Consider the following 27,035-nt stretch of genomic DNA (forward strand, 5'->3'; position numbering starts at 1 on the left):
CAAAAGGACACAAGATATGGCACCAGCCAATGAAAAACCCCAATGTGGGGAACCCTTGATCAATTCTTCTTATAATTCTTCAAAGGTTCAGCAGAGAGAGAGATAGTACAATGTAAAATATTCACTTGTCCAATTATAGTGAAAATTTGACCAGTCAAACAACAGAAATAGAAAGCCCTAACCAGAAAGTCAATGCTGGTATACATGGCAGATTTCTTCCTTAATTCAGCTCGGTCAAACCCAGTCAACTTTGGCCTCCAACAACAAGACTAATCAGCCCAAAACAGTTTGAAAAAGTCCAGTCAAAACTAGTAAACAAAAGTCAACCCTGTGAGCAACCTTAGTACAGTCAACGCTGGTCAAACAGGAGGTTAGATTGCCTCGGTTCTTGTGCCCAGATATGTGGCTTGCTAAGACAAAATTCCTCCACCCAAAATAGGTCAACGCAGGTCAAAACAGCCTCTAAAATTTTCCGTCAAATTTGGTCAAAGCATGGAACAAAACACCCTTCCTTCCATTCGCACGTGTGGAGAGCAGCTTCAGATTTTCGCACCCAATCAATGAAGCGGAGAGAAGATGAGTGAGTGAAGTGTGTCCAAATGAGGAGGCATCATGTATTTATAGGCAAACGTGGAGGATGAATAGACGCGACTACTAGGCTTCTGAGCCCACGAGTTTGTTGGCCGACCTTGACAATTTGTCCATAATCAAAATAAATTCATAATTTGATTTTTACATGTCAGAATGGGATGATCGTTAGGTCAATCCTACACCTCTTGGAGAGAGGAATCCAAGAAAAATATGAGCTTCCTCATATGAGCTATCCGATGTGAAGTTTGGCCCTAGTTGCCAAATTTAACAATAAGACATGTTCCTTCATCTCATTAATTTTGAGAAACATCTCCTCTTCCACAAAAAAGTCACTTTATCCTAGAAGCTACTCAAGGAATGTTTGCTAGAAATTCTCTGAAATTTTGATTTGTATGTCAAATTGCATCACTGCTATTCTCAAATTTTAAAAGTTTGGTCCTCATTCTTATTGCTTAGTAATTTGATTTGTTGTTTGATTTACATTTTCCATACTGTGCGATATGTTATGCTTATCTATTCAGTGAGGCAATTGAAGAGTTAAATGTGCATATTTAATGCCAAAATTGGTGATATAGAGGACTAATGTGTTGTAGTTGCACAAGGATCAAAATTATGTTTTCTTTTGCTTGAAAAATTATTACAGTGATCCATCTTATGTGTCCACTACCAACATATACACCACACACATACTAACTTTCCTCAAGTTTCAGACTTTGCATAACCTTGTACATTGGTGTAGAGTTTTGTGTGATAATTCGGAATCACAAGGTCCTATCTTTTATAATCTTTTACTATTTTGAATTTTTTTTAGTGCTTCTTTGAAACTTGATAAATATTTTATTTATATATATGTACATGCATATATTTGTAATGCACTTCCCATAAATGCCACACACCTTGATTTCAAAACTAGCTTCCCTATAAATGTGCAAGCACTCGTCCTCTCAGGAACACCTTCAAACCTTGGTTAGTTGGGGAATATGTCAAAGCCCTTGGGTTGTATGACCTTGATACAACAATCAAGTGAGCTTTAAAATATGAGAGAATCTCACAACACTTGCAAGGGTAGCAATCAAGTGCATTACATTTAGGTGAAATGGGATGAGCGTACAACCAATTTGGATGACAAAAAAGGGAAGATAGGTGAGGTCAAGATTAATGCAGAACATAATGAAAGAAGGAAGGCGTATTATGAACAAACTCCCACAATTTCATTGTCTACCATCATGGGAGCAAAACAAATTCAAACCTTAAGGGTCAAAGGGAAGTGTAAAGGGATAAGGAAGGGTCACTTCACCTTGCTGAAAATCATGAGATACATGTAGATGACCAAGAAGGGTCACACGACCTTGATGAGATATGCATCGAGTGAAAGACCAAATTTCCTTCTTGAAAATCTAGAGACAATTGTGATCGAGGAGGAAGAATACAATCATCTAGTAGAGCATCACAAAATAACTATGTTGCAAGGCATCGAAGAGGCCGTTTAGATAAGATAAGGTGAGATAATAGTAATGTCCAGCAAATGGTTAGAAATAGGTCACCAACATTGAGTGCAAAGCCCACTCGTATGTAAAATCAAAAGCATATCTATTCTAAGTTCTAATCTCAACAAGAAAGAAAACGACGTTGTTAAAAAATATAGTAGTGTATGTACTACGAAGGGCTAAAAGTTGTATGTGTTGAGAAATCAAGATTCTTGTAGATTAGGGTAGATTTTTCTTAACTTCATAATTACTTGTGAATGTTTGTTGGCTTCTTATTAAATTTATTTTCTCTTTATCAAGCAATTACCAAAATGTACAAAACATGAAGATCACAAGAAACAAAGAACACCAGAAATCAGGGTCCAAGCTAGGGCAAAAGAGCCCCAAGGGGGAAAACCCAAGAAAATCCTCTTCTTATAGAATCAGATCAAAGTGAGATGTCCAATACCCAAGACCAAGACCAAGATTGCCACAATGACCGAAGTCAACCCTCCTCCAAGCCATCTCCAACAAGTCATAGTCAACAAGTTAACGCTAGTCAAATCTTTGAAATTTTGGCCCCTGAAATTTCAGCCCTGTAACAACCTCGGAAAACCGCAGAAAAAGTTGCACATGTGAACAAAATTAGGGTAGAAATCATTTCGTGTTCTCTCTCCTTTGACCTTCTCCTCCCTCCTTTGACTTCATTGGTTTTTCATCTTGTCTTGGCACAAAAATTGATATGAATGATGAGTGAATGAATGATCTCCAAAGTGGTCAAGTTGAAGTCTATATATACATGTCCAGGAGGGTTGAATAGTTGTCGCTAGGGCCGATTTGTCCAAGGAGGGCTGACTTGGTCTTGTGGTTGACAATTTGACTTTTTGACTTAAGACAAAAATTATTTTTCTCTTTCAAAAGTCCAAATGGGACTTTAACTCAATTACATTTCTTTGACTCATAATAAATTTTCTTTTGACTCAATTGACCTTATAAGCGTGAACAACATGCTTTGACTAGAAATAAAATAATAATAATAATGAATATAATGGATGAATAATAAATACATCAACTGTACATTTTAATTACATTATGAAGACCTATACTAGCTACATTTTCAACAGTCTAAAGGTGACGAAGAGTTGCTTTCCTACAATGCATTAAACTCTGTATGTGTATCTCTTGCCGACTCGATAGGTAATGAATTGGGCCATCATAGAGGATCTTTATAGATTGCACATTCAAATCACTTGGACCTCACCTTCGACGAGCTTGGGCTCTAAGATGTCCTTCTACCTAGATCACTTTTTGGAGCTACACGATCTCACCATTTTCTGCTTGCCTTATGTAGACATTGGATGCATTCTCTAAGGATCTCGCTAGGACAATCTTGAGTTGGTTCTCATAGAATTTGTAGAGAGACAGACTGCCATATGCCATGATCAGATAGGATTTGCCAAATGTGCCACCTACAGGAGCCAGAGACAGAGACACACTTCATTTTTATGTGCTCCTATTACTATGAGATTAGAGGATGTTATCATTGACTATATTGGGATTTGAGAGGCTCATTGTCTAGCTTCTTTAGGTACAAGGACCAACAAAGCTGAACCCTTTTCATCGGGGAGATTTTCAACCATAAATCTTAGTTCCTGCACACCATGTTGCACCTTGGGTGACCAAGATGATCACCTCATACTTTCATGTGGATTTGTCATATCAAAACCACAAGCGGTGCGAAAAAGTTCAAGGTGCACCAAGCAATAGATGGGTGAGATCTTGGGTCTCTTCTCAACCTCTCCTTCTCGGGGGATTGATAGATCTAATTTAGACCAATTCAGCGATGTTGAACTGTACATTTTTAGTTTCCTTGCAAACCTAGCACCCAACACTTAATTCCTAGCAGATTAATGATCAATTAATTAATTGCACAACTAAGTTCATTAACACAATAAATTTAATGGAAGCAAAATATGGCCATCTCAATCATGAAATTGATTCTATCCAATCACAGTGCTTCCTTAACATTCAAAGTTTAGTTGTGCTTCCATCCTGGGAAAATGGCTCAACTAAGGAAATACATAAAACAACTAGATTTGATTTGGTTGACCTACCGTCCTTGGCTGATCTAGATCTCCTTATCGCCCCCTTCCTTGGACCCAACACACTTACTGAGATGCCTCTCTCAATCCTCTGATGTTGCATGTTGTGTCTTCTCCTTCTCCTTAGCCTTGCTTTATAATTTTACATTGAGCTAAATCCCTAACCTTAATCTCGAAAGTGATACGACTAGGATTAGATCTCACCTTACTTGAGATCAAAGGTTGAGATGAAAACATAATCATTAAAGTAATTAACATACTCTTCCTAAGTTTACTTTAGCTTAGTAAGCCAACATAATAATTATGTGCTTTTACTAAGTCTAACTTAGGATAAGTTACAAATGCAACTTGCTCACACTTGAGCAAGTGTTCTAAAGAGATCTCTGGGAAACGTCTACACTTTTAGCCCTGTGCAGCGTTGGAAAATGTTACTAGTTCCGGTCTTCATAATTGTCGTTTGACTCATGGCATAATGTTATTCTTATGTATCTATCAAAAGAAGAAAGAAAATGATTTTTTATAAAGCATGGGTTTCATGCTCAAGTCATTTGTCATTAGGTCAAGCATCCATTGAATGCTCCTAGGGTTTTTCATGAGTCAAGAGTCCTTGTCACACTGTAAAAACCCGTTCGGGTAGTTGTATCAGGAAAAGGAAAAAATATTTTTGAATTTAAAAGTGCCTAGAAGGCTCCATGACCAAGTTGGCCAGCGAGGGAGAAGTCAGCCTAGAGAGGGCTTCTTGAGCCTCTTGAAAGGCTATAAAAAGGAGGCACCTAAACCTATTTGACACACTCAAGCATACATCTCTTGGGTTCAATCTGAAGTTTGAAGAAGGGTGCGAAGGCCTTGAAAAGCAAGGAGGAGAGTGAAGCAAGGAAGAAACACTGAAAATTTTTGGAATTTTGAAATATGGCTTCTACTGGTCACACGGGTGAGTACCCTAGGGTTTCTAGGGTTACCTTAGGTTTGAAATTGCATGAACTATTGCAAGCTGCTTTGGCAAGCTCGAAAGACTAGAAGAGCCCTCATCTTGAAGATGTCTAGTCTCGTTGTCATTGGAGACCTTGTCTTGCATTGAAGAAAGATTGGCTGGTTAACCTGGTTCTTAGTGGGAGGCTTGGTCTAGGTTCGTTTGAAGTTGATTCTATAAGAAAAGTTCTTTTTAGGTTTTCCCATTTGAGGGGTTTTTCCTGACTTGGAGCCTATATCTTGTTTTCATCTTTCTTGATTTTGATCTTCATGTTTTTGGCATTTATTTGATGATAAGAACACAAGCATAATATTGAATAAGAACACAATGTCACAAATAATTGTCATGTAAGGAAAAGTTAAATTAAATGTTGCCTCAATCGATTTTTCCAACATGGTATCAGAGCTAAGGTCAAGAATATAGGTAGTTGGAATATCATTGGAAGGGTTTTTGCTTTGCTCCGAAAGGCCAGAAAGAATGGACTATCTATAAGGCCGAATTGTTCTAGTCAAGACTGAGGAGCAGAAGGATGAACATGGGATCAAAGGAATGTTGCCTCAATCGATTTTTCCAACATGGTATCAGAGATATGGTCAAGAATATAGGTAGTTGGAATATCATTGGAAGGGTTTCTGCTTTGCTCCAAAAGGCCAAAGAGAATGGACTGTCTATAAGGCCGAATTGTTCTAGTCAAGATTGAGGAGTAGAAGGATGAACAGAGGATCAAAGGCAAGACTGGGCACTTAAATTCCACTAATCAAGGTGTCAAAAGTAACTCATGACTTCAAGAGCTGTTTGAAGTAGTCTATACAACGCTGAAGGCTTGAAAAGTATTTTTGTGCTCTCTTTGTAAGATTTGGTGGCAAGATCAGGTCACATTTATTAAGAAGAGTGTAGAAGGATCGTGGGTGTTGTAGTGGACTGTTTGGAGGGGCCGAAAGGCCTTAAACAAGTTAAGATCAGGACTATTTAGAAAAGAAAAGGTCCTTAGTTGTGGACAATATTTCTAGGCCTGTTTGTGAGGTTTTTGTTGGTAAAATGTGAGAAGAAAGGCACAAAACCTTCTTTTGGAACCCATGTGTTGCACATTGCATAGACCTAATGCTTGAGGATATTGGTAAAATAGATTGGATCAAGAACACTGTAGAGCATGCTAAAAGCATAACAAAATATATCTACAATCACTCATGGATTTTGAACCTAATGAGGAAACACACAGGGGACAGGGATATTGTTAGGCCTGCCATCACTAGATTTGCAACTCATTTTTTGACATTGCAATCTATGCTTTCCCAACATAGAAACTTGTAAAGGGTGTTTTCTAGTGATGAATGGAATGAATGTCAATGGTCTCGCAAATAGGATGGCAAAGATGTGAGAAAAAAAGTTAGTGAAGAAATATTTTGGAAAAAGGAAGAAAAGATTTTGAAGGTTGTTGAGCCACTGGTTAAGGTGTTGCGGTTGGTGGATGGGGAAAGATTGGCTATGGGCTTCATTTATGAGGCTATGGATCAAGCAAAGGAGCAAATATAGGCAACATATAAGGATAGAGTGGCTAAGTATGGGCCCATTTGGGAAATCATTGATCAAAGATGGAACAATCAACTCTATTGCCCTGTACATGCAGTTGGGTTTTTTCTGAACCCAAGGTATCATTGTAAAGCTCTGGAGGCATAACCTTTGACTGGGGAGGTAAGAGATGGATTGATTGATTGCCTTGATCGCATCGTCCCTAAGGAGAGTGACTAGCTGGAGATACACTGACAGATCACTTGTTTCAGCAGAGCCACCGATACCTTTGGCAAGAAGCTAGCAAGGATTTCAAGGGAAGCATATGCGCTAGGTAATCAAACAATTTCAATTTTCAAATTCTTATTTTGTTAAATTGTTTAAAATTTGAAAGTTGGATATAATTTGTTGAACTACCTCATTACACAACTATGTTTTTTGCAGCACAATAGTGGGAGGCATTTGGTAGCCATTGTCCTCAATTGCAAAAGTTTGCAATTTGTATTTGGGTTAAACTGAGGGCATTTGGTCTGTCTTTGAGAGGATTCACACGAAGAAGAGAAACTGTTTGGAACAAAAACGGTTAAATGATCTAGTCTATGTCCAATACAACCTCCGGCTAAGACGCAACCAATTGCTGAACAAAAGACTTGATACGGATCCCATTGTGTTGGAAGATATTGATCCAACATCAGATTGGGTAGTAGAGAGTGATCCAACAGAGTTTGATTCTGATTAGGATATTGGTCTTGATTTAGATTTACAGATGGGGGCATTAGTTGAACATAATGTTCGGTTAACTACAGATTCACTAGTACCAGTGCTTGCCCCAAGTCCTCCAGTCGCAGGCACTTCCTCTACTCAGCCACGACACAAGCATAGCTCGTCTATCTCATCGTGCAGTCGCTGCGCTTGCTAGTGCTACTACTTCTACAGTTGTAGTTAGAGATCATGATGAGGAGGAGCCATGGGTTTCCCCATCTAACTCTGATTCAGAGTTTGAGCCAGATGATGTTGGCTTCTATAGTCGTAGTCAGTAGTGACTAGTGACTAGTGATGTTTTACTTTTGTTGCGGAGGCCATTTGGAGCCTCCTTGGTTATGTGTTTTTGTTTTGATCTCTATATATTACATGTATTGGACAATGCATTAGGCGCAATTTTGATATCATGGATATATTCATGAGCCTACTTTGATGATATGTTGTCTTCTCTCTATATTCTAATGCTTTGTGTTTTGAAACATGAATGAAAATATTTAAAATTATGTTTTTTATAAAAAAATAAATATTTAATGTATCTTTTACAAACACCGAGTCATTGAAATCAACTAGGTTGAGTCGACACTGAGTCTGAGTCGGAGTTGGAGTTGACCCTCGACCGGTTCGAATTTCGAGTCGTTTTAAAACATTGTTTAAAGGTAGTCATTTTGCCATGGTGGATCCTCATGATCCTATAAGAACCATAGTTTTAAAAATCAGAACCAATGACCGAACTGGTACACGTGATAAACCGGGTTTCAAACCGGGATTGGTCAAAGGTCAATGAACCGGCCTTTAAAAAAATACATGAAATAATTAGTTTCTAATAAAAAACTATTTTTAGGATTTAAAACCATGATTCCAAACCAATAGGGACAAAATATGGAAGGTTTGCTCATTTATATACCATGTAAAGGTGAATATCTCAAAATGGCACCAAGTGCAATACATATCAACAACAAAATACATAATGAATCAGGTTCTAAATGGCCTCTAGAGTCCTAAAACAATGCCCTAAGCTATGGGGCTACTAACCTACTACAAGTCTATATATCAGTGATCAACAAGATGATCACTCCTCATCTGATCAAACTCATCACCACTACTAGACAAGGGATCGTCAACATGACCTACATAAATAATATGGTTCCTAAAACTCATCTACGACTTTAGTAGTAGTAGCAAAAATAGACATCAAAACTACAAATCATTGATCAACATGGTCACTCATGGAACTCATCATTTATTCACTGCTACTAGAAATGGGATCATCAAGAGATACATAAACATCATCTAGCTCAAAGTCTTCAAACTTGGATTGCCCAACCTTATAACATGATAGACACTGAAAATGTTTAACATGTGTAACCAATGATTTTGGTTTGAGTGAAGGGTTCATCTCTATGTTGCACAAAACTTCTAGGATCCCGACGTTTTGGGATGTACCCGTACCCGAAACTCAGAAACTTGGCCGAAACTCGACCGAAACTCGACCATAATGTAATCATCTATGAGAGTTAATATAGACTTGGTTTTCCTTCTAAATTGTCATCTATGGGTCTTATTCCCTTTTTTCTTGCAAAATATTATTCCTTCGTAGAGTATGTATGCCTTCATAGACTTAGCAGTCAAATTGCTGCGTGGAGGTGGTCCCTTGTTCCACAAACAAGGGGGTCTCATACACCAATTTGGTGTTTGGCTTGGCCGTGACCTTAAAATTGGATAATAATAATAATTATGTTATTCACTTATTTATAAATTTATTTTTATATAGATAAACATATATGATGTTTCAAACGACATATCAACAAATGTTTCCATTTTTGGGAGTTGATGTTTCTAAACGTACCCGTTTCGGAGTTTCCGAAACGTTTCGGCGCTTCGTGCAACTTAGGTTCATCTCCTCAACCTTATAATGTAGTAGAAAAAGGTTTGCATGCCTAACCAGTTGTTTTCGTTTGAGTGAAGGGTACATTCTTGTTAAGGCCATGGGAGAGGAGTTCAACAATCAATACCACCAATGTCAACGCAGTTCAACAATCGATGCCACCAACATCAAGGTTCTTAAAGGGCTTCATGCTCTTGATCAAATGTCAATCTCATACCCTCACATGATAGAATCAAATGGAAACATTGGAAACCCCCAAAACATGAAATCCTGAAAACCATTAAGTCTGCTGAATTTTGAGTGAAATCTAAAATCTTAGTTTCTCCATATGAAATCCAATGAGGTTGAAACCACACTCAAACATCTCGAGTCATTTCATGGTAATGTTAAAAATTTAAGTAAAAATTCAAACATAAATTTTACTTTAAGAATTTAACATTACCATTAATTGCCAACATTTCTAGCTTTGAGATGTGTCGGGAAAAAGTCAGGGTAGGAATACTTTTCTTGGAGGGGTTGTTTTTGGGGAAAACAACTGCAAATTTCGCTCAAAACAACTTCAAAACTAACAAAACTGCATTCTGTGGGGTCTGTTGCAGGCCTGGCAATAGACTAACTGATTTATGATGGAACTGGATGGTTCATTCATAAACCGACTGGTTTAGTCCGGTTTTTGTGATTTTTTGGCGAAATTTCCAAACAATATGGAATATATACTAATCCTTGTCGTAATGCCTTTTCCAAGAACCTCTCAAAATGATGGTTCTTATCATAGTTTTAAAAATCGATCGTCATGAACCAGAAACCAACCAAACCGACCGACTCATTAGGCAACCAGAAACCAACCAAACCGACCGACTCATTAGGAAACCAGGTTAAGAGGGAGTGTTGGAAAATGTAACTAATTTTGGTCTTCATAATTGTCATTTGACTCGTGGCATAATGTAATTCTTATGTATCTATCAAAAGAAAGAAAATGATTTTTTATAAAACATTGGTTTCATACTCAAGTCATTTTTCGTTAGGTCAAGCATCCATTGAATGCTCCTAGGGTTTGTCATGAGTCAAAAGTGCTTGTCATATTGTAAACAACCCTTTCTGGCACTCTATCAAGAAAAGGAAAAAATATTTTTGAATTTAAAAGGTGTCTAGAAGGCTCTAAGACTAGGTCGGCCAGCCAAGGAAAAGTCGGCCTAGAGAGAGTTGTTTGAGCCTCTTGGAAGTCTATAAAAAGGAGGCACTTCGACCTATTTGACATACTCTCAAGAATACATCTCTTGGATTAATTCTGAAGTTGGAGGAAGGGTGTGAAGGCCTTGAAAAGCAAGAGGAGAGAGAAGTGAGGAAGAAGCCCTGGAAAATTTCGGAAGTCTGAAATCTGCCTTCTCCTGGTCACACATGTGAGTACCCTAGGATTTCTAGCAATGGTGCATGAAGTGGGGACATCTTTTAGAAGAGGATCCGCGGAAGTGTCATTTCCCCAAAATTTACGAAGCGAAGCGTCTACTATATATATATTTTATATTTTTTTGCATTTATATTAAAAAAACATCCAAAATACCAAATTAGTTGTAGAAGATATGAAACATGCATATTTGTACATAAATCAAGATAGATAGATATGGCTTCCATTGTACATTAAAGGTTAATTATTAGAGCATCAACCATCTAGAGTCTAGATTCTTCTCCTCTTGTCTAGCCCTTGCCTCTACCTCGATTATCTAGGGATATTAGTCAACATTGCCCAATTTTGATCAAACTACCTAATCCAAGCCTTATAATATGGTAGAAAAAGCTTAACATGCTTGATCGATGATTTTGACTTGATTGGAAGGAAATTTTTGCTAAGGGCGTGACAAAGGAGTTCAACGATTAACATCACCGACACTAGGGTACATATAGGGATTGGTGCTCTGGATTAAATTCCAATCACATACCCTCATACATGATATAATCTAATGAAATGCCACAATCCTATTGATCCTGAATTCCTGAAAATTGTTAAGTCTGTTGAATTTTGAATAGGATGTGAAATTCTATTTTCTCCATATGAATTCCAATGAGGCTGGAACCACTCTCAAACATCATGAGCCATTTCATGGTAATGTTAAAAATTTAAGTGAAAGGATGAAAATGAAAGATAAAGGAGAATGTCACTTTTGCTTTAAGAATTTAAGATTACCATGAGGGAGCATCTAGGAAGCATCTAATGAACATCAAGGGAGCACGTTGGGAGTGTCCGAGAAGCCCCAACCCAACTTAAGTCAAAGAAAAAATAAAAAAAACATTAGAACCCCATGTGGAACTGCCCATCTCCCTTCGGATCCTAAGCGGATCCGTGTCCGATCCACCACGGATTCGGGGCGAATCGATAGTTTAGAAATCCGGAACCGCGAATCGGGCTGAGACGGTTCCGAATTTCCAGGAATCGTCTTTGTTGGCTCGATACATTGTTCCGGATTTTTGAACCTGAATCTGACGGCGGATCCGTACGAGACGCGGTTCTCGGTTTGGATCCTTGGGGGGGAGCGGGGCATTTTGTGCAACTTTGGTTTGTAGGGTTACCTCAGGTCCGAAATTGTTGGAAGTATTGTGGGTTGCTTTGGCAAGTTTGAAACACTGGAAGAGCCCTCATATCGAAGATATCTTGTCTCGCTATCCTTGGAAACCTTGTCTTGCATTGAAGAAAGATTGGCTGGTTGACTTGGTTCTTAGTGGGAGTGGGAGGCCTGGTCTATGTTTTGGTCTTGGAAGTCTCCTTTGAAGTTGATTCTATAAGAAGAAAAGTTCTTTTTTTTGGGTTTTCCCATGGCTTGGAGCCTATATCTTGTGTTCGTCTTTCTTGATTGTGATCTTCATGATTTTGGCATTTATGTGATGATGAGAACATAAGCATAATAATGAAGAACATAATGTCAAATAACCTGTCATGTAAGGAAAAGTTAAATTAAATTCTACCTCAATCGATTTTTCCAACATGCTGAAGTACTTGCCCGAGCTACAATCATCAACACTCACTCTTAGCGAGGGGTGCTTTTGTCACCTAGAATTGACATTCATCCTGGAAATGCATCCACTGCCATGGCTGCTCCCTCTGAACTAAAGGCCTTCCTCGCCTCCTGGTCTGGAAACATCCTTGAAGTCTTGCTCTCCTTGGCCTGAGTCCTAGAAGCCTCCTGCTCTTGAACATCCTGTAAGGTCATCTCGTGCCAAGAGACCTTCTTGACAGATTTGAAGGAATCTGTCGATTGCTCCTCCCCTCTTGAACCTGAACGCTGACTCCCTTTGAGCTGCTCAAACTTCGGAGCTACCTGCTCCTTGTTCTTTGTCACTGCTTTGTTTCATGCCATTGCTCGAATAGGCTAGCCCTTTAGCCTATATAAGTCGCTCTCTCTAACTCCAGTGTCATGTCCAACATTAGAGCTAGATCCCCTTGGTCTGATTAGTACCATCCCATCCTAGAATGCTACAAAGAACCCCTTCTTCTACATCATGGCTATGTTACCGGATCCGTTAGGCCTAGCGGCTGGATCCGTGGATCCCCGGATCAGAGACGGATTCGGATCCGGATCCACGAAGATCCGCCCCGCCCAACATTTGTTTGTGTATAATATGGTTTGACGTCAGCACATATTTCCAAATTATATTTCAGCGCAGAATCTAGAAAGAAAATGTCAGTGGATGAATAACCCGATATTGGAAAAATCAGCCGTGCGGGAGTTCATTAATCTGTGTGTAATATGGTTTGACGTCAGCACATATTTTCAAATTATATTTCAGCGCAGAATTCCAGAAAGAAAATGTCAGCAGATAAATAATGCTATATTGGAAAAATCAGCCGTGTTCATTAATTTCAAGATTATAAACGTGCGGTTGACCATAGTATAAACTTTATTTCAAGATTATAAGATACGGATGTTGGGATATTCTAATTAAATTATATGTTTATTTTAAAAGTTTCATAAAGTAAGTTTATTTAATTTAAATATAATAACTAGTAATTAATGTTTCAATACATTAATTTTAATATATTAAATTAATAATTAATTTTTTCATCTGAAATTAATAATTATATTAAAAATATTATATAGAAGTTTAATATCTAAAATTTTAAATATTAAACTAATATATATTAAATATTTATCTAATATATTTAATATATATTTTTATAGGTACTATATAAAAACTATATATTTAAAAATTAAGATATGTTTTTATTTTATTTTTATATCAATTTAAGTTTTAAAAATTATAAAATATTTTATATTGTTTGTACTTGCAGTATCCGGATCCTGGCTTTTCAAAAAACTGGCAGATCCGTATCTGAATCCGGATCCGAATCCTGGTAACTTAGCATCATGGAGACTGAGAGCAAACTCTGCCTGAGTTCTGGCACCCATAAGTTATAACATGCCTTTCACTTATTCCCAAGGATGTGGTCCAATGGTTAGGTGGGGAGGTTTGGTCCCCACAGGTCATGTGGTCCAATCCTGGGCAGGACTATGTATGCTTTAGAGCTGCTCCAGGCACGATTTTTCCAGTTGAAAAAAAAACATTTCCATTCTGCCTCCTCACTCAAGTTGGAATATCACTGTTCCAATCCCTTTTACTGCATGTTTGGTATCAATACCATTGCAAATTACACAGCAGCCATCTCTGAATCCAGAGTGATAGAGCCTGTGCTTGACAGCAAAGCTGTTGTTAAGAGCTAGCTATCGAAGTACCCTGGGCTAAAAAACATTAATGATCTTTCCAGATATTTTTGCACCTTCTGTAAGTTTATGATTTTTGAAACTCGGATGGACTTTAAACTAACATGCTTCATTACATCCACATATATGAAGTGCTGTCTGTTCCACCTCTCTAAAATTGGGGATGTCATTGGTATGTCAAACACCTGTTCAGTTTATAGTCAATTATATTTTTCTATGAAAACTCAAGATATCAACAATCACTGTATGGTTGGGCCTACTTTTTTTGAAGAATTATGAAGATTGTGTCGTCCAGTTATATTATATTGATAGAATACTGTGTCAATTTTATTTTGTCTTTCCTGTTTGGAGATTGGAAACTGACTTTTCTGAGAACTGTGCTTAAATATCATTTTCATCTCTGTCAGCATATTATTAGCTTCAGAGATATGTTTCTTTTTGGGAGATAGATTCAAACATAACTCTATGTTTGGTAGTTCTCAAATTTGTGTGGTTGTGAAAGAGATATTCTGGGTTTTTTGTTCTGACATAAATTTTTTTCGTTCTACTTTCAGTGATCACCTGCCATTGAGTACGAAATTTGATATGCGCAGTGATCCTGGTGTTGTGAGGAACTATGGACGTCTTCTGTTAGAGATGGTAGCTGCTGTGCCTGATGGTGTTGTCTGTTTCTTTGTCAGTTACTCTTATATGGATGGCATCGTTAACAGTTGGAATGAAATGGGCATTTTGAAGGTGGATATAACCTTTCCATTTCCAAATGAAAGGATACTTTCATTACATATTTGTGTTTTTTTTTTTTGTGTAGTTAACTTATCTTTTCTCATATGCTAGTATTAAATTTCTATGATGTCAAAAAAAGTGTGCTATAGAGATCAAATGCATCGTAAGTATAATTTAATTGGCACTATAATTTGCTGTGTGAGATTCGTTGTTCTATGATTGTGTCTGTTGCTTGTTTCTAAGCATTGTTATCATCAATGATTTTGAACTTAGAGTAGTTGAAAATTTCTTTGAATATGATCGGAGTTTTGTATGTTTACAACTTTGCAAAGTAACATATTCGGACAGAAAAGAAGCTATAAAGTAGGAAGAAACACGAGCAATTTTTACAGAGCACACATAAATAGACATAAATAAAATGTAATTCTTAATATTATATGGCCAGCAGTCCTTGAAGGAGATGATGGTATATGCTGTCTTCCCTGTCAATTTCTAGTTCAAATAGTCAATCTACATTGTATATTTTAGATTTCATTCGTTAAAACATTCTTATTTACATCATGGGGAAGCGCTTTAATATGTTCAATGATTCATTTGCTTCTTGAATAAGGTACTGTTGATATTTCTTATGTGTTATTGACTGCCTCTATAATAAGGTCATAATTTGAAGAATTTGTTGGACAGAGTGACACTTATCATTTATGGTGAGTAGTCTTTATAGTACACAGTTGCACATCAGGGCTTTGAACCTCATGATAGGCATTGAGACCAATGTTTTAAAACTCCGACTCTGGTTCGGAAACAACCGAGGGTCGGCTTCGACTCCGACTCCAACTCGGTATCGACTCGGCCGGTTTGATTTCAATGTCTCGGTCATTGTAAAAAATACATTAAATATATATATATATATATATATATATATATATTTTTTTTTTTTTCTTCTATAAAAAACATAGTTTGAAAGATTTTCATTCATGTTTCCAAACACAAAGCTTGAGAATATAGAGAGAAGACAACATATGATCAAAGCAGGCTCATAAATATATACATTATATCAAAATAGTACCCAATGCACTGTCCAATACAAAGTTCATACTTAGCCACCAATGCCAGGATTCTTTTGTGCCTCAGCCCAAGGACAATCACTGGACTACACCAACAATAATACCAATTATCTGCAACCAATCATAGCTTCCCAAATGATAAGCCAATGAACTGATCAATAGATATTTCAAATTTGTGCCTTTGCTACAGGACGGCCTGTCTCATGCTTCTACCTAGACTGCTGGAGATGATTTCAGAAAATCTTCCCCTAATAAAGTCTCAAAACCCTTGATTTAATTCTAGTCAAGCTCCAGAACAATCAGAGGTAAATATGTATCTATTAGTCCGTTGCCAGAACGTTTGCCTTTTTAAAAGCATAGTATGGCTCAATGCATTGTTTCAGTTTTCTAATTCATGCCACTAGGATAACAATACTTCGGCCTTGTAATTTTCAAAACTTTCTCACAGTGATAGATTACCTTAGGACTATAAATATGCAATAAACAACAACCCAACTGTTGATACGTAGGAAGCAGAACAACTTTTGACAAATGTGCTTTAGGGTCTTTTTTAAAGTGCTGAGGCGGCCGGCTTGGTAACAACCCGACCAGCCGTTCCGTTTCGGCCACCGAGCCGACCCGGCCAGGCATTGGCTCGGTCTTGCTCTCGAGTCGGAGTCGTCCCTGCCGTTTTCCATTACTACCATTCTTGGTATACATTATTGCCAACAATATTTGACACTAGACTCCCCATCTTGCAACCATTCTAGGTCTGTGCTAGCTAGTTCCCCATTGTTAATTCAATTAACAACATTAAAGTCTAATGCAAGAACAAGATCATGAGTTCCAGATGATTTTTTTACAGTGAAGAATCATAAGGGTTACATAAATTGTGAATAGACATGTATATGCACATTATTTTGACTCTTGACCTTTGGTTTCAATGACACTTTGCATACTTAAGTGATCTATCACTTCACATTCTCATGTACACATACAGATGTATGTGTCACCTCTAGTTTGCCTCATATATATTTTGACCTATATTGACGAATGTGACCATTGGGTCTAAACCTGAGGTGACAAATACTTAACTTTAATATCCCCTTAATGGTCTATGTTACCACAAAATCTAGTAGACTAGTGCAAAGCCTCACTAGGTGATTTAGGTATTAGGGAAACAATGGAATCTATCACCATTGTCACCTCAATGGTTTTTCCCCTGCTTTTTTTTGGTCAAATTGTGAAAATTTCTGAATCTACACATCATAAATCCTACTGCAATCACTGGTTTATCATCAACTACTTGTTCTTTACATTCAACAAGTTATTTAATTATATAAACAATGATGAAAACAGTATTGCAGATTACACATACATACAGATCATAAACTGAAAATAGAACGAGACAATCACACAAGGGACACCATTATTTTTGGACAATCGTCCCCGAAAAAACCCTATTCGGGAAAATCGATGCAAGATATAGAGGGTTTGTATTATTAAGCAGGTTTTTGAATACAACAAGGGTGCCAAATTCGGCTCACCCAACAGAGAATAAACCCGACAGAAGTACCTCTATCTAGAGATAGATGAACAAACCCCACAGGTGATTGCGCTGTTCCCAGTGCTAGGCAGCGATGGCTACTCGAAGCTTTGCGCTGGAACTACGTCACCTCCTCTAGGAGCTGCGTCATTGTGACACTGCGTCGGAGCTCTCCCTCTGCGTCACTGCGTCATTGTGTCAGAGCTCTCCCTCTGCGTCACTGCATCACTTCTTTGCCTCTTTGCTATGTATTCTCGGCCTTGGACTGAAGTCCCTCTGCCGAAATGCCCCTCACTACAACAAATCACTTATTTGATTTTCTCAGCAAACCTCGCCCCAGAAAAATTGAATTGACTGATTTGTCAAGTGTATCTCTAGCTGGCCCTCAAGCCTCCTCTTATACTTTTCCTATTGATGAATCAATGGCCGAGATTAAGTCCCTAATCAACGGTTGAGATTAAAACCGACTTGATCCTCGTCACTTAGAAGTTTCTCACCCATATTCTTATTAATACCCATTAATATTTTTATTTTCCTAAGTTTAGACTTAGGAACCCATTAAAAATATTAATTATTTTAATAACTCCTCATCCGGGTGGAATTTCTCCAAACGATTTCTGGGTTCTAGAGATCTCATGTATTCTAGCCCCTCCACAAAATTTTGGAGCTAGAGCACATCCGATGCTACCCAAAATCAACACTCCCTCTTAGCGAGGAATGTGCTCTAGTAATACTTCCCCATAGAAGCATTTCACCGATCCATTGCATCGGTCCTATGTGCTACTGATGCGCTTGGCCTGATGCCCTTCGTCTGCTGCACCGTTGCTTCCTGTACTGCTGCCCATGACTCTGCCATTGCCACTACTACATCTGTACTACAACTCCCTCTCAAAATGCTCCCTCATGCTGCCCATAGCACTGCCATTGCTAACTGCTGCACTGCAACTCAGTTACTGAGAAGTAACTGAAACTTCACAACATTGACATGCTAGTCAGTCTGGATGCCTTGTGATGCTGAAGCTACCTTTGGTGCTAATCTGTGTTGACCCTTTGCTGCTACTGTGTTGCTGTAAATTGCTTTGTGCCTCTCACATTGCTACAACATCCACTGCGCTTTCTCAGACTTTGGCACTCTAGCTTTGCCACTTTCGCTCCATCACACCATGCTTCAACTGACACTCGTCATTTTGCTGCTGTCGTTGAGGGCTCTCGTAGCCGTATGTGATCCAAGAGTTTGGGCACCTCAAGTATCCTGCTTGACATGTAGTCCTTTGACATGTAGTCCTCTCGACTACAACTCCATGTCGCCCCATGTCTTCTCCAGAGGCGCATGAGTACTCAGGGCACAATCGTCATCCTCCCCTTCCCTGTCAACGTTCGTTGGAGTAGCCTTTGATTCAGAAGCTTCCTCCTTGCCCTTCTTCCGGGGGCACTGAATGGCATAATGTCCAAGTTCCCCACACTTGAAGCATCCGACCTTGGAAATATCCTTCTTCTTCTGCTTCTGCTGCCCTTGTTGTCCTGATGATGCGAGAGCTGCATCCTCCTCCTCCTCCTTCTTGACCCGGGCTCCTTTGCCACTAGCCCCTGCCTTGGTCAACCTCCTGATCTCTTCTTGTCGAAGAGTTGCCTACATCTCCTCCCAACCGAGGAGAGTCGCTCTGCCCAAGATACTTAGGACAAATGTCTCCTAGTCATTGATGACTGCATTCAGGGTAGTCCTGACCATGAACTCAGGATCTGGTGTAGACCCCATAGAAGTGAACTGGCCTCTAATCCCTTGCAACCTTAGGAGGAAGGGATCAATATCTTCTCCCTTCTACATCTGGTACTATCTCAATTGATTTTCTAATAGCATCTTCCGCTGGATGGAAGTGCCCTGGTACAAGGTGGTCAACGTCTCCTACATCTCCCTTGTTGTTTCTTTCTCAGCGATGTGTGGTACTACATGATCTTTGACCCTGTGTGGGATCATGCACTTGGCCTTCGCTTGGGCCTCCTCGTACTTCTTTAACGGATCAACATCGACTAGAACAACAACTACTTCCAAGGCATAGTCCTTCATGCGATGTTTGTCTAGGATTGCCAGGATCCTGACCTTCCAGATGACAAAATTGGAGGCTCCATCCAATTTGTCCTGATCCCTCAATCCATTGACTGCCATCTCTGCTTAAAAAAAATAAATAGGACCGATTCTCTTCTCCCTCTCCTGCTGTTAATCTAGCAAGGCTTGGATCTAGATTTCTTCAGCACTAGAAATCCTTTAAGGAACAAGCTCCTCTGTGCTGAAATTTGATACCGGAGGACAGGTGGTTCCCTAAGGCTTTGATCTTTGGCCTAGGGAAAAGTGTCCAAAGAATTTAATTTTTCTCCTAAAGTGACTTTATAATTTTTATAAAGTCAAATCTAATTTAAAAGTGACTTTAAATGATAAAGTTACTAGAGCCTAATTTTAAAGTGACTTTAATAAAGTCAATGTAAAATTAGAAAGGAAAAGTGACTTTGGACATAAATGACTAAGTGGGTCTTTATTAAAGTGGGGTGAATTAAAAAATAGAAAGTGAGATTTAAATGAGCATTTGAGCATTTAATCTCAGCCTTAGATCTCAATCTATTTCAGCCATTGGATTTAGGGATTCCCCAAAAGTCACTTAGGGTTAGATTAAAGGAAGGAAAGGAAGAAAATGTCATTAATTCTTTCATGAGCAGATTGAGAGAAGGAGAGTAAGAGAGCAAGAGAGATTTCTGGATAGTGAGGAGGAGGAGGCAGCAGCTTGGCACACATTCCACGACAGCATTTCAGCAAGTCCGTACAGCTAAGTTAGCACACAGTGAAAGGCAGATTTTGGGAACGATTTTCTAGAAACGTCGTACAACAGTTTTGGTTCAGATTCCAAGGAGGCCTTACAACAAGTTAGCATAGAAATCGAGGAGCAGAAAATCTGAAGTTTGCTGGCACGATTTTCAAGGGAGGCCGTACAGCAAGTGGCTGTACCTTAGCATGCTTTTTTAGGCAGTCTGTACAATAGCATTTAAGGCCGAAATTTGGGCACAAAAATCGAGGAGGCCGTACAACATTTATTGTTGTTTTGTTTTGCTGTTTGCAAGTTTTTTTCTGTTGGCTGTGAGGCACGGAAAACAGGATAAGTTGTAAAAGTTTGCTTGCTGATTTTTTGCTGAATATTTCTCACTGAAAAAAGCATTTGCTAGAAATAAGGAGCTTTCGAACTGGTTTTCCCTAGGAGTTGTAGGGGGTTTTTCCAGGGTCACCTTGACAAAAAATCACTGTGTTTAAATGTGTTGAATGGCTGTTTGTATGTGCTGATATTTATTTCTGCATTTTCAGCGTTCTGTAATATTTCTAGAATTTGTGTTTTCAGCAAAATTTGTTTTCCAATTGTTGAATGTATGGATATGGGAAAGGGCATTTAACTATTTTGGAGAAATAAGGTGAAACTGAAAGCTGGGGTGGGAAATGAGAAATTTCTACATGGTATCAGAGCTTGAGTGCTGAAGTGCAGTTTGGGACAAAAAGGAGGAAAATTACAACCTGTTGATTTTTCACTCAGAAAATTCCAGCACGCTGATTTTTCACAAACAACAGTTTTATCTTTACTACAACAGTGCTATTTTTTAGTTTTAGGACAACAGGATGTCATTGGGATTGAGGGTGGAGGATAGCTTGGATGGGCATACCAATTACAACGTTTGGAAGGAGAGAATGCAGAGTATCTTTGAGAAGGCAGAAGTCTGGGACATTATGGTGCATACCACACAGAGACCTGTTGTTGTGCCTACTGATGCTATTCAGTTGGCTGCTTATAATAAAAAGAACAACAAGGGTAAGAGACTGATTCTAGACGGAGTCAAAGTCCGTTGCATTCCTCATGTGAGAGGAAAGAGAAATGCCCATGAGATGTGGACAACATTGTCCAATCTCTACCAGAGTACCAATGAGAACCGGAAAATGGTCTTGAAGGAGATGCTGAAGACCATTAAGATGGGTAATGATAGTGTAGCCAGATATCTCACAAAGATTACTAATGTGAGAGATGAGTTGGCAACAGTTGGAGAGGTCATTCCACCCACTGAGTTCTTGCGGATTGCAGTGAATGGCCTCCCCTGTTCATGGATGAACTTTGCTGATGGGGTTTGTGCACGTGAGACCCTTCCCACATGGGAGAGGTTTTGGGATGATTGCATTCAGACAGAGATCAGGGAAGGTCAGCTTGGGGCAGCTAAGCCAGTTGAGCAGGATGAGGATGTAGCTCTGTTGGCAGGAGGCAAGAAAGGCAAAGGGAAGAAGCAGGCTTTCATAAGCAATCGTGGGGGCAAAGGGTAAAGGTAAAGGTAAAGGGACACTATGCAGTTGTGTGTCCGGAGAAGAAGAAGAAGAAGGGGAAGAACCAGAGCTTGGCAGCTTCAGCAGAGGTTGAGGAATTTGCAGATCGTTTTGACCGGCAGTTTGGGTTCACTGCGTGTGAGTCCTCTAGTGCAGGATGACCTGCCACACAGGTTCAGAGGGAGCATGCTTTTCCCTCGATTAGCGGAGCATCTTCGGGTATCTAGTATGTGGACAGTGGGGCTTCACGTCACATGACAGGAGTTCGTGAGTACTTCTCAGAGCTTTCATAGAGTGACACTAATATAGAGGTAGTACTTGGTGATGACAGAGTTGTTAGAGCAGTCGGTGTGGGGACATTGACATTTCAGAGGGAGTCCAAACCTCCCTTGAAGGTGTCAGATGTTCTTTATGTGCCAGGGATGAGGAAGAACCTCATATCCATCTCAGCTTTGGAGGACAGAGGATATGAGGTACTGTTCAGGGGAGGACAGGTGTTGATGTATCCCAGGGGTACTTCAGCTGATTCAGCTAGAGTGATAGGTGTACGCCATGCAAAGGTGTACAAGTTTGCATTCCAGCCCCTTTTGGCATTGAGCAGTAGTACCGACAGCAGAGCTAGCAGTTCTGAGCTGTGTGAGATTTGGCACCACAGGATGGGGCATATGTATCATGGAGCCTTGAGGACCTTGCGGGAGATCACTACAGGTGTTTCAGATTTTAGTACTGATCACTTTGATACTTGCAGAGGATGTGCGATGGGCAAGTTTGCCAAATCCCCTTTTCCCAGCAGTGAGAGCAGAGCGACTGGGATACTTGATTTGATTCATTCCGATGTGAATGGTCGTATGTCTCATGTTTCCTTGAGTGGATATGAGTACCATGTTTTATTCATTGATGATCACTCCAGGAGGACCTGGATTTATTTCTTGAAGACCAAGAGTGAGGTCTTCAAGCGGTTTCAGGAGTCAAGAGCTCTTGTGGAGACACAGACAGGTCGGAAGATCAAGTCCCTGAGGTCGGACAATGGGGGAGAGTACACCCTTGGAGAGTTTGTTGACTATTGTGCGGAGGCAGGCATTAGGAGGGAGTTCACTGTTCCTTACAACCCCCAACAGAACGGGGTTGCGGAGAGGAAGAACAGATCCATCGTAGGGGCTGCCAAAGCCATGTTACATGATCAGGGGTTGCCATTGTTCTTGTGGGAAGAGGCCTGCAACACAGCTGTTTACTTGCAGAACAGGAGTCCGCATCGTGCCTTGGGGCACATGACTCCGGAGGAGGCTTTTTTTGGGAAGAAGCCTGATATTGGTCATCTTCGTATCTTTGGGTGCATTACATACTCCTACATACCCAAGGAGAAGAGGACCAAACTAGAGCCCACCGCAGAGAAGGGTATCTTTGTGGGCTACAGTGAGACCTCAAAGGCCTTTCGGATTTACATTCCTGCACAGAGGAAAGTTGTTATCAGGCGGGATGTGAAGTTCAAGGAGGACAGGGCCTTTAGGAGGTCATGGGAGTTAGAGTATCTGGATCAGCCAGACCCTCAGCAGCAGTTGAGTTAGTCGCAAGGATCCAGTGGGCCTATCAGGAGGATCCAGAGGTACATCTATGACGATATCAGGTCCGTCAGTGAGCAGTGGCTCGCCGAGCCAGAGGGGTGGTGCTCCGGGCAGCATGCAGAGCAGTCCACAGAGCAGTTCACTAGGGAGTCCATTGATGGACAATTCACATGGTACCTCAGCTTCTACAGGTTCAAGTGCAGGCAGGAGGACAACAGACAAACAGTCAGGAGTTCAGGTTCCTGATGATGATGATGAGGAGTTTCATTCTTCAATGGGAGAAGTATGCTCAAGGAAGAGGAAGCCCAAGTGGCTTCAGGACACCTTGAGAGATGCCACATCTGTTGCTGAGCCTAAGAGGCCGGTCAAAGAGAGTAGACCACCTGAGAGGTTTTGTAGCTATATGGCAATGGCTACCAGCATCCTTGACTCTGAGCCTTCTAGCTATGAGGAGGCAACTAGCTAGCAAGTCTGGAGAGAGGCCATGCAGGGGGAGTATTCTTCTATCATGAAGAATGATGTTTGGGAGGTGGTGCCGAGGCCTGAGGGCAAATCCGTGGTTACTTCCAAATGGATTCACAAGGTAAAGCATGCTGCAGATGGCAGCATTGAGAAATTCAAAGCGAGGTTTGTGGCTAGAGGGTTCTCCCAGGTAGAGGGAGTTGATTATGAGGAGACCTTCGCTCCCGTGGCTCGATATACTTCGATTCGCTCCATTATATCGATAGCAGTAGAGATGGGTTGGAAGGTCCACCAGATGGATGTGAAGACTGCATTTCTCAATGGCTTTATATAGGAGGAGGTGTACATTGAGCAGCCACAGGGCTTTGAGGTGCATGGGAAGGAGTCCCATGTGTGCAGACTGAAGAAGGCCCTTTATGGCCTGAAGCAAGCTCCCAGAGCTTGGTACTCCAGGATAGATACATACTTGCAGGGTATGGGTTTCACAAAGAGTGAGGCAGATCCGAACCTTTACTATATTGTGTTAGGTGAGGAGCCTCTCATTCTGGTGCTGTATGTAGATGACTTGGTCATTACAGGTGCAGAGAGACTCATAGAGCACTACAAGAGAGATCTTGCGGCGGAGTTTGAGATGAAGTATATTGTGGACATCCTTGGCAGATTCCACATGGAGGATAGTAAACCCATGTCGACACCGATGATCACCAACTGGAAGAAGCTTCATGGTTCGGATTCTGAGTTGGTGGATCCCACATTGTACAGACAACTGATTGGTTCCTTGATGTATTTGGTCAACACTAGAGCAAATATTTGTTTTGCAGTCAACACGATGAGTCAGTTTATGTGTGAGCCTAGGAAGGTTCACTGGGTGGCTGCAAAACACATTTTATGGTACTTGCAGGGGACGGTGGATTATGGTCTGGACTACAGGCAGGGGGATGGAGTGAGATTGGTAGGTTATACTGATTCTGATTGGGCAGGTTGTGCTTCTGATAGGAAGAGCACTTTAGGTTGCTGTTTTGGGTTGGGTTCGGCAGTAGTGTCATGATTCTGCCAGAAGCAACAGTCAGTAGCATTGAGTTCAACGGAACCAGAGTATATGGCAGCTAGTCTAGCTAGTTGTGAGGCCATCTGGCTTCGCAAGATGTTGTTTGGCTTATTTGGTCAGCCGTTGAGACCTTCAGTGATTTACTGTGATAATCATAGTTGCATTAAACTCACAGAGAATCTAGTATTTCATGACAGGTCAAAGCATATTGGGATCAAATATCATTTCATTAGAGACTATGTTCAGAAGGGAGTTGTGAAGCTTGAGTATATTCCCACTGATGAGCAGGTTGCAGATATTCTTACCAAAGCCTTACCACGGGGCAAGCATGTCTACTTCAGAGACAAGATGGGTGTGGTGAGGAACACCTTCCTCGGTAAGAGGGAGTGTTGAAATTTGGTACCGGAGGATAGGTGGTTCCCTAAGTCTTTGATCTTTAGCCTAGGGAAAAGTGTCCAAAAGAATTTAATTTTTCTCCTAAAGTGACTTTATAATTTTATAATGTCAAATCTAATTTAAAAGTGACTTTAAGTGATAAAGTTACTAAAGCCTAATTTTAAAGTGACTTTAATAAAGTCAATGTAAAATTAGAAAGGAAAAGTGACTTTGGACATAAATGACTAAGTGGGTCTTTATTAAAGTGGTGTGAATTAAAAAATAGAAAGTGAGATTTAAATGAGCATTTGAGCATTTAATCTCAGCCCTAGATCTCAATCTATTTCAGCCATTGGATTTAGGGATTCCCCAAAAGTCACTTAGGGTTAGATTAAAGGAGGGAAAGGAGGAAAAGGTCATTAATTCTTTCATGAGCAGATTGAGAGAAGGAGAGCAAGAGAGCAATGGAGATTTCTGGACAGTGAGGAGAAGGAGGTAGTAGCTTGGCACACATTCCAAGGCAGCGTTTCAGCAAGTTTGTACCGCTGAGTTAGCATAGTGAAAGGTAGATTTTGGGCACGATTTTCTAGAAAGGCTGTACAATAGTTTTGGTTCAGATTCTAAGGAGGCCGTAGAGCAAGTTAGCACAAAAATCGAGGAGCAGAAAATCTGAAGTTTGTTGCACGTTTTTCAAGGGAGGCTGTACAGCAAGTGGCTGTACCTTGGCACGGTTTTCTAGGCAGTCCGTACAACAACATTTTAGGCTGAAATTTGGGCACAAAAATCGAGGAGGCCGTACAACATTTATTGCTATTATGTTTTGCTGTTTGCAAGTTTTTTTCAGTTCGCTGTGAGGCACGAAAAACGAGATAGGTTGTAAAAGTTTGCTTGCTGATTTTTTGCAGAATATTTATCTCACTGTAAAAATCATTTTCCAGAAATAAGAAGGAGCTTTCGAACTGGTTTTCCCCAAAAGTTGTAGGGGGTTTTTCCAGGGTCACCTTGACCAAAAATCGCTGTGTTTAAATGTGTTGAATGGTTGTTTGTATGTGCTGATATTTATTTCTGCATTTTCAACATTCTATAATATTTCTAGAATTTGTGTTTTCAGCAAAATTTATTTTCCAGTTGTTGAATGTATGGATATGGGAAAGGGCATTTAACTATTTTGGAGAAATAAGGTGAAACTGAAAACTGGGGTGGGAAATGAGAAATTTCTACACTCTGGACTCCCTCTGAGTCCTGATTTCCTTCATGGAAATCCTTGGGCCAAATGTCGAATCACTCCTCTCCAATCCTCCTTTACTGCTGCAACCCGGATCTAGATTTCTTTGGTTGGAAATTTGTCAAGGCATTGACTCCCTCTACCTCGGCTCTGTCTCCACAGACACTGTTGTACACCAACAACAACAACGTCCCACCAGCTCCTCAGAATGAATATGCTCTGCTCCCCCAACACCAGCAACTGAGGAATCTGAGCTCCTCTGACTTTGCACAATCACTACATGAGCTAGATCAGTGCCTCCTGGCCACTGCATCACTCCTTCTTGGTCTGGAAAGATGATGTGGCTTTGTGTGAGCTTGATTTGCTCCTCTGCTTTTTCGTTGGCGTAGACAGTTGACGCATTTATTGCGTGGGCTCTTCCCAGCTACTACATCACCCTCACCTGGCTCAGAATGGTGATGCAGGCACTGCGTGAGCCTCTACGTCACCTCTTCATTGCGTCACTCACCCTTTGCGTCTCTGGCTTTGGAACAATGTTGTCACTCAAGATAGTTGCCTCTTTGCAACAAATTCTCTGGATCTCCCGGCTGGTGTCTTCTGTCTCCTATGCTCTGACACCATGTGAAAATTTCTGAATCTACGCATCAGAAATCCTACTGCAATCACTAGTTTATCATCTCCTACTTGTTCTTTACATTCACAGTTATTTAAT

The 27,035-nt window shown here is 40.1% G+C and overlaps 1 protein-coding gene across 1 annotated transcript in view; it reads left to right on the plus strand.

The window, feature by feature from the left end:
* The window catches only part of UVH6 (RAD3-like DNA-binding helicase protein), a 281,472-nt gene that overhangs the window by 105,698 nt on the left and 148,739 nt on the right, over nt 1-27,035 (plus strand). The window contains exon 5 of the mRNA XM_089426800.1: nt 14,552-14,732. Coding sequence (XP_089282926.1) covers nt 14,552-14,732 — 181 coding nt within the window. The remainder of the gene's footprint in view (nt 1-14,551; nt 14,733-27,035) is intronic.

This window comes from Pinus tabuliformis, chromosome 6 (genome assembly GCF_031772625.1).
Source record: "Pinus tabuliformis cultivar Carrire ecotype Pingquan chromosome 6, CPIR1, whole genome shotgun sequence".
NCBI classification, from domain to species: Eukaryota; Viridiplantae; Streptophyta; class Pinopsida; order Pinales; family Pinaceae; genus Pinus; species Pinus tabuliformis.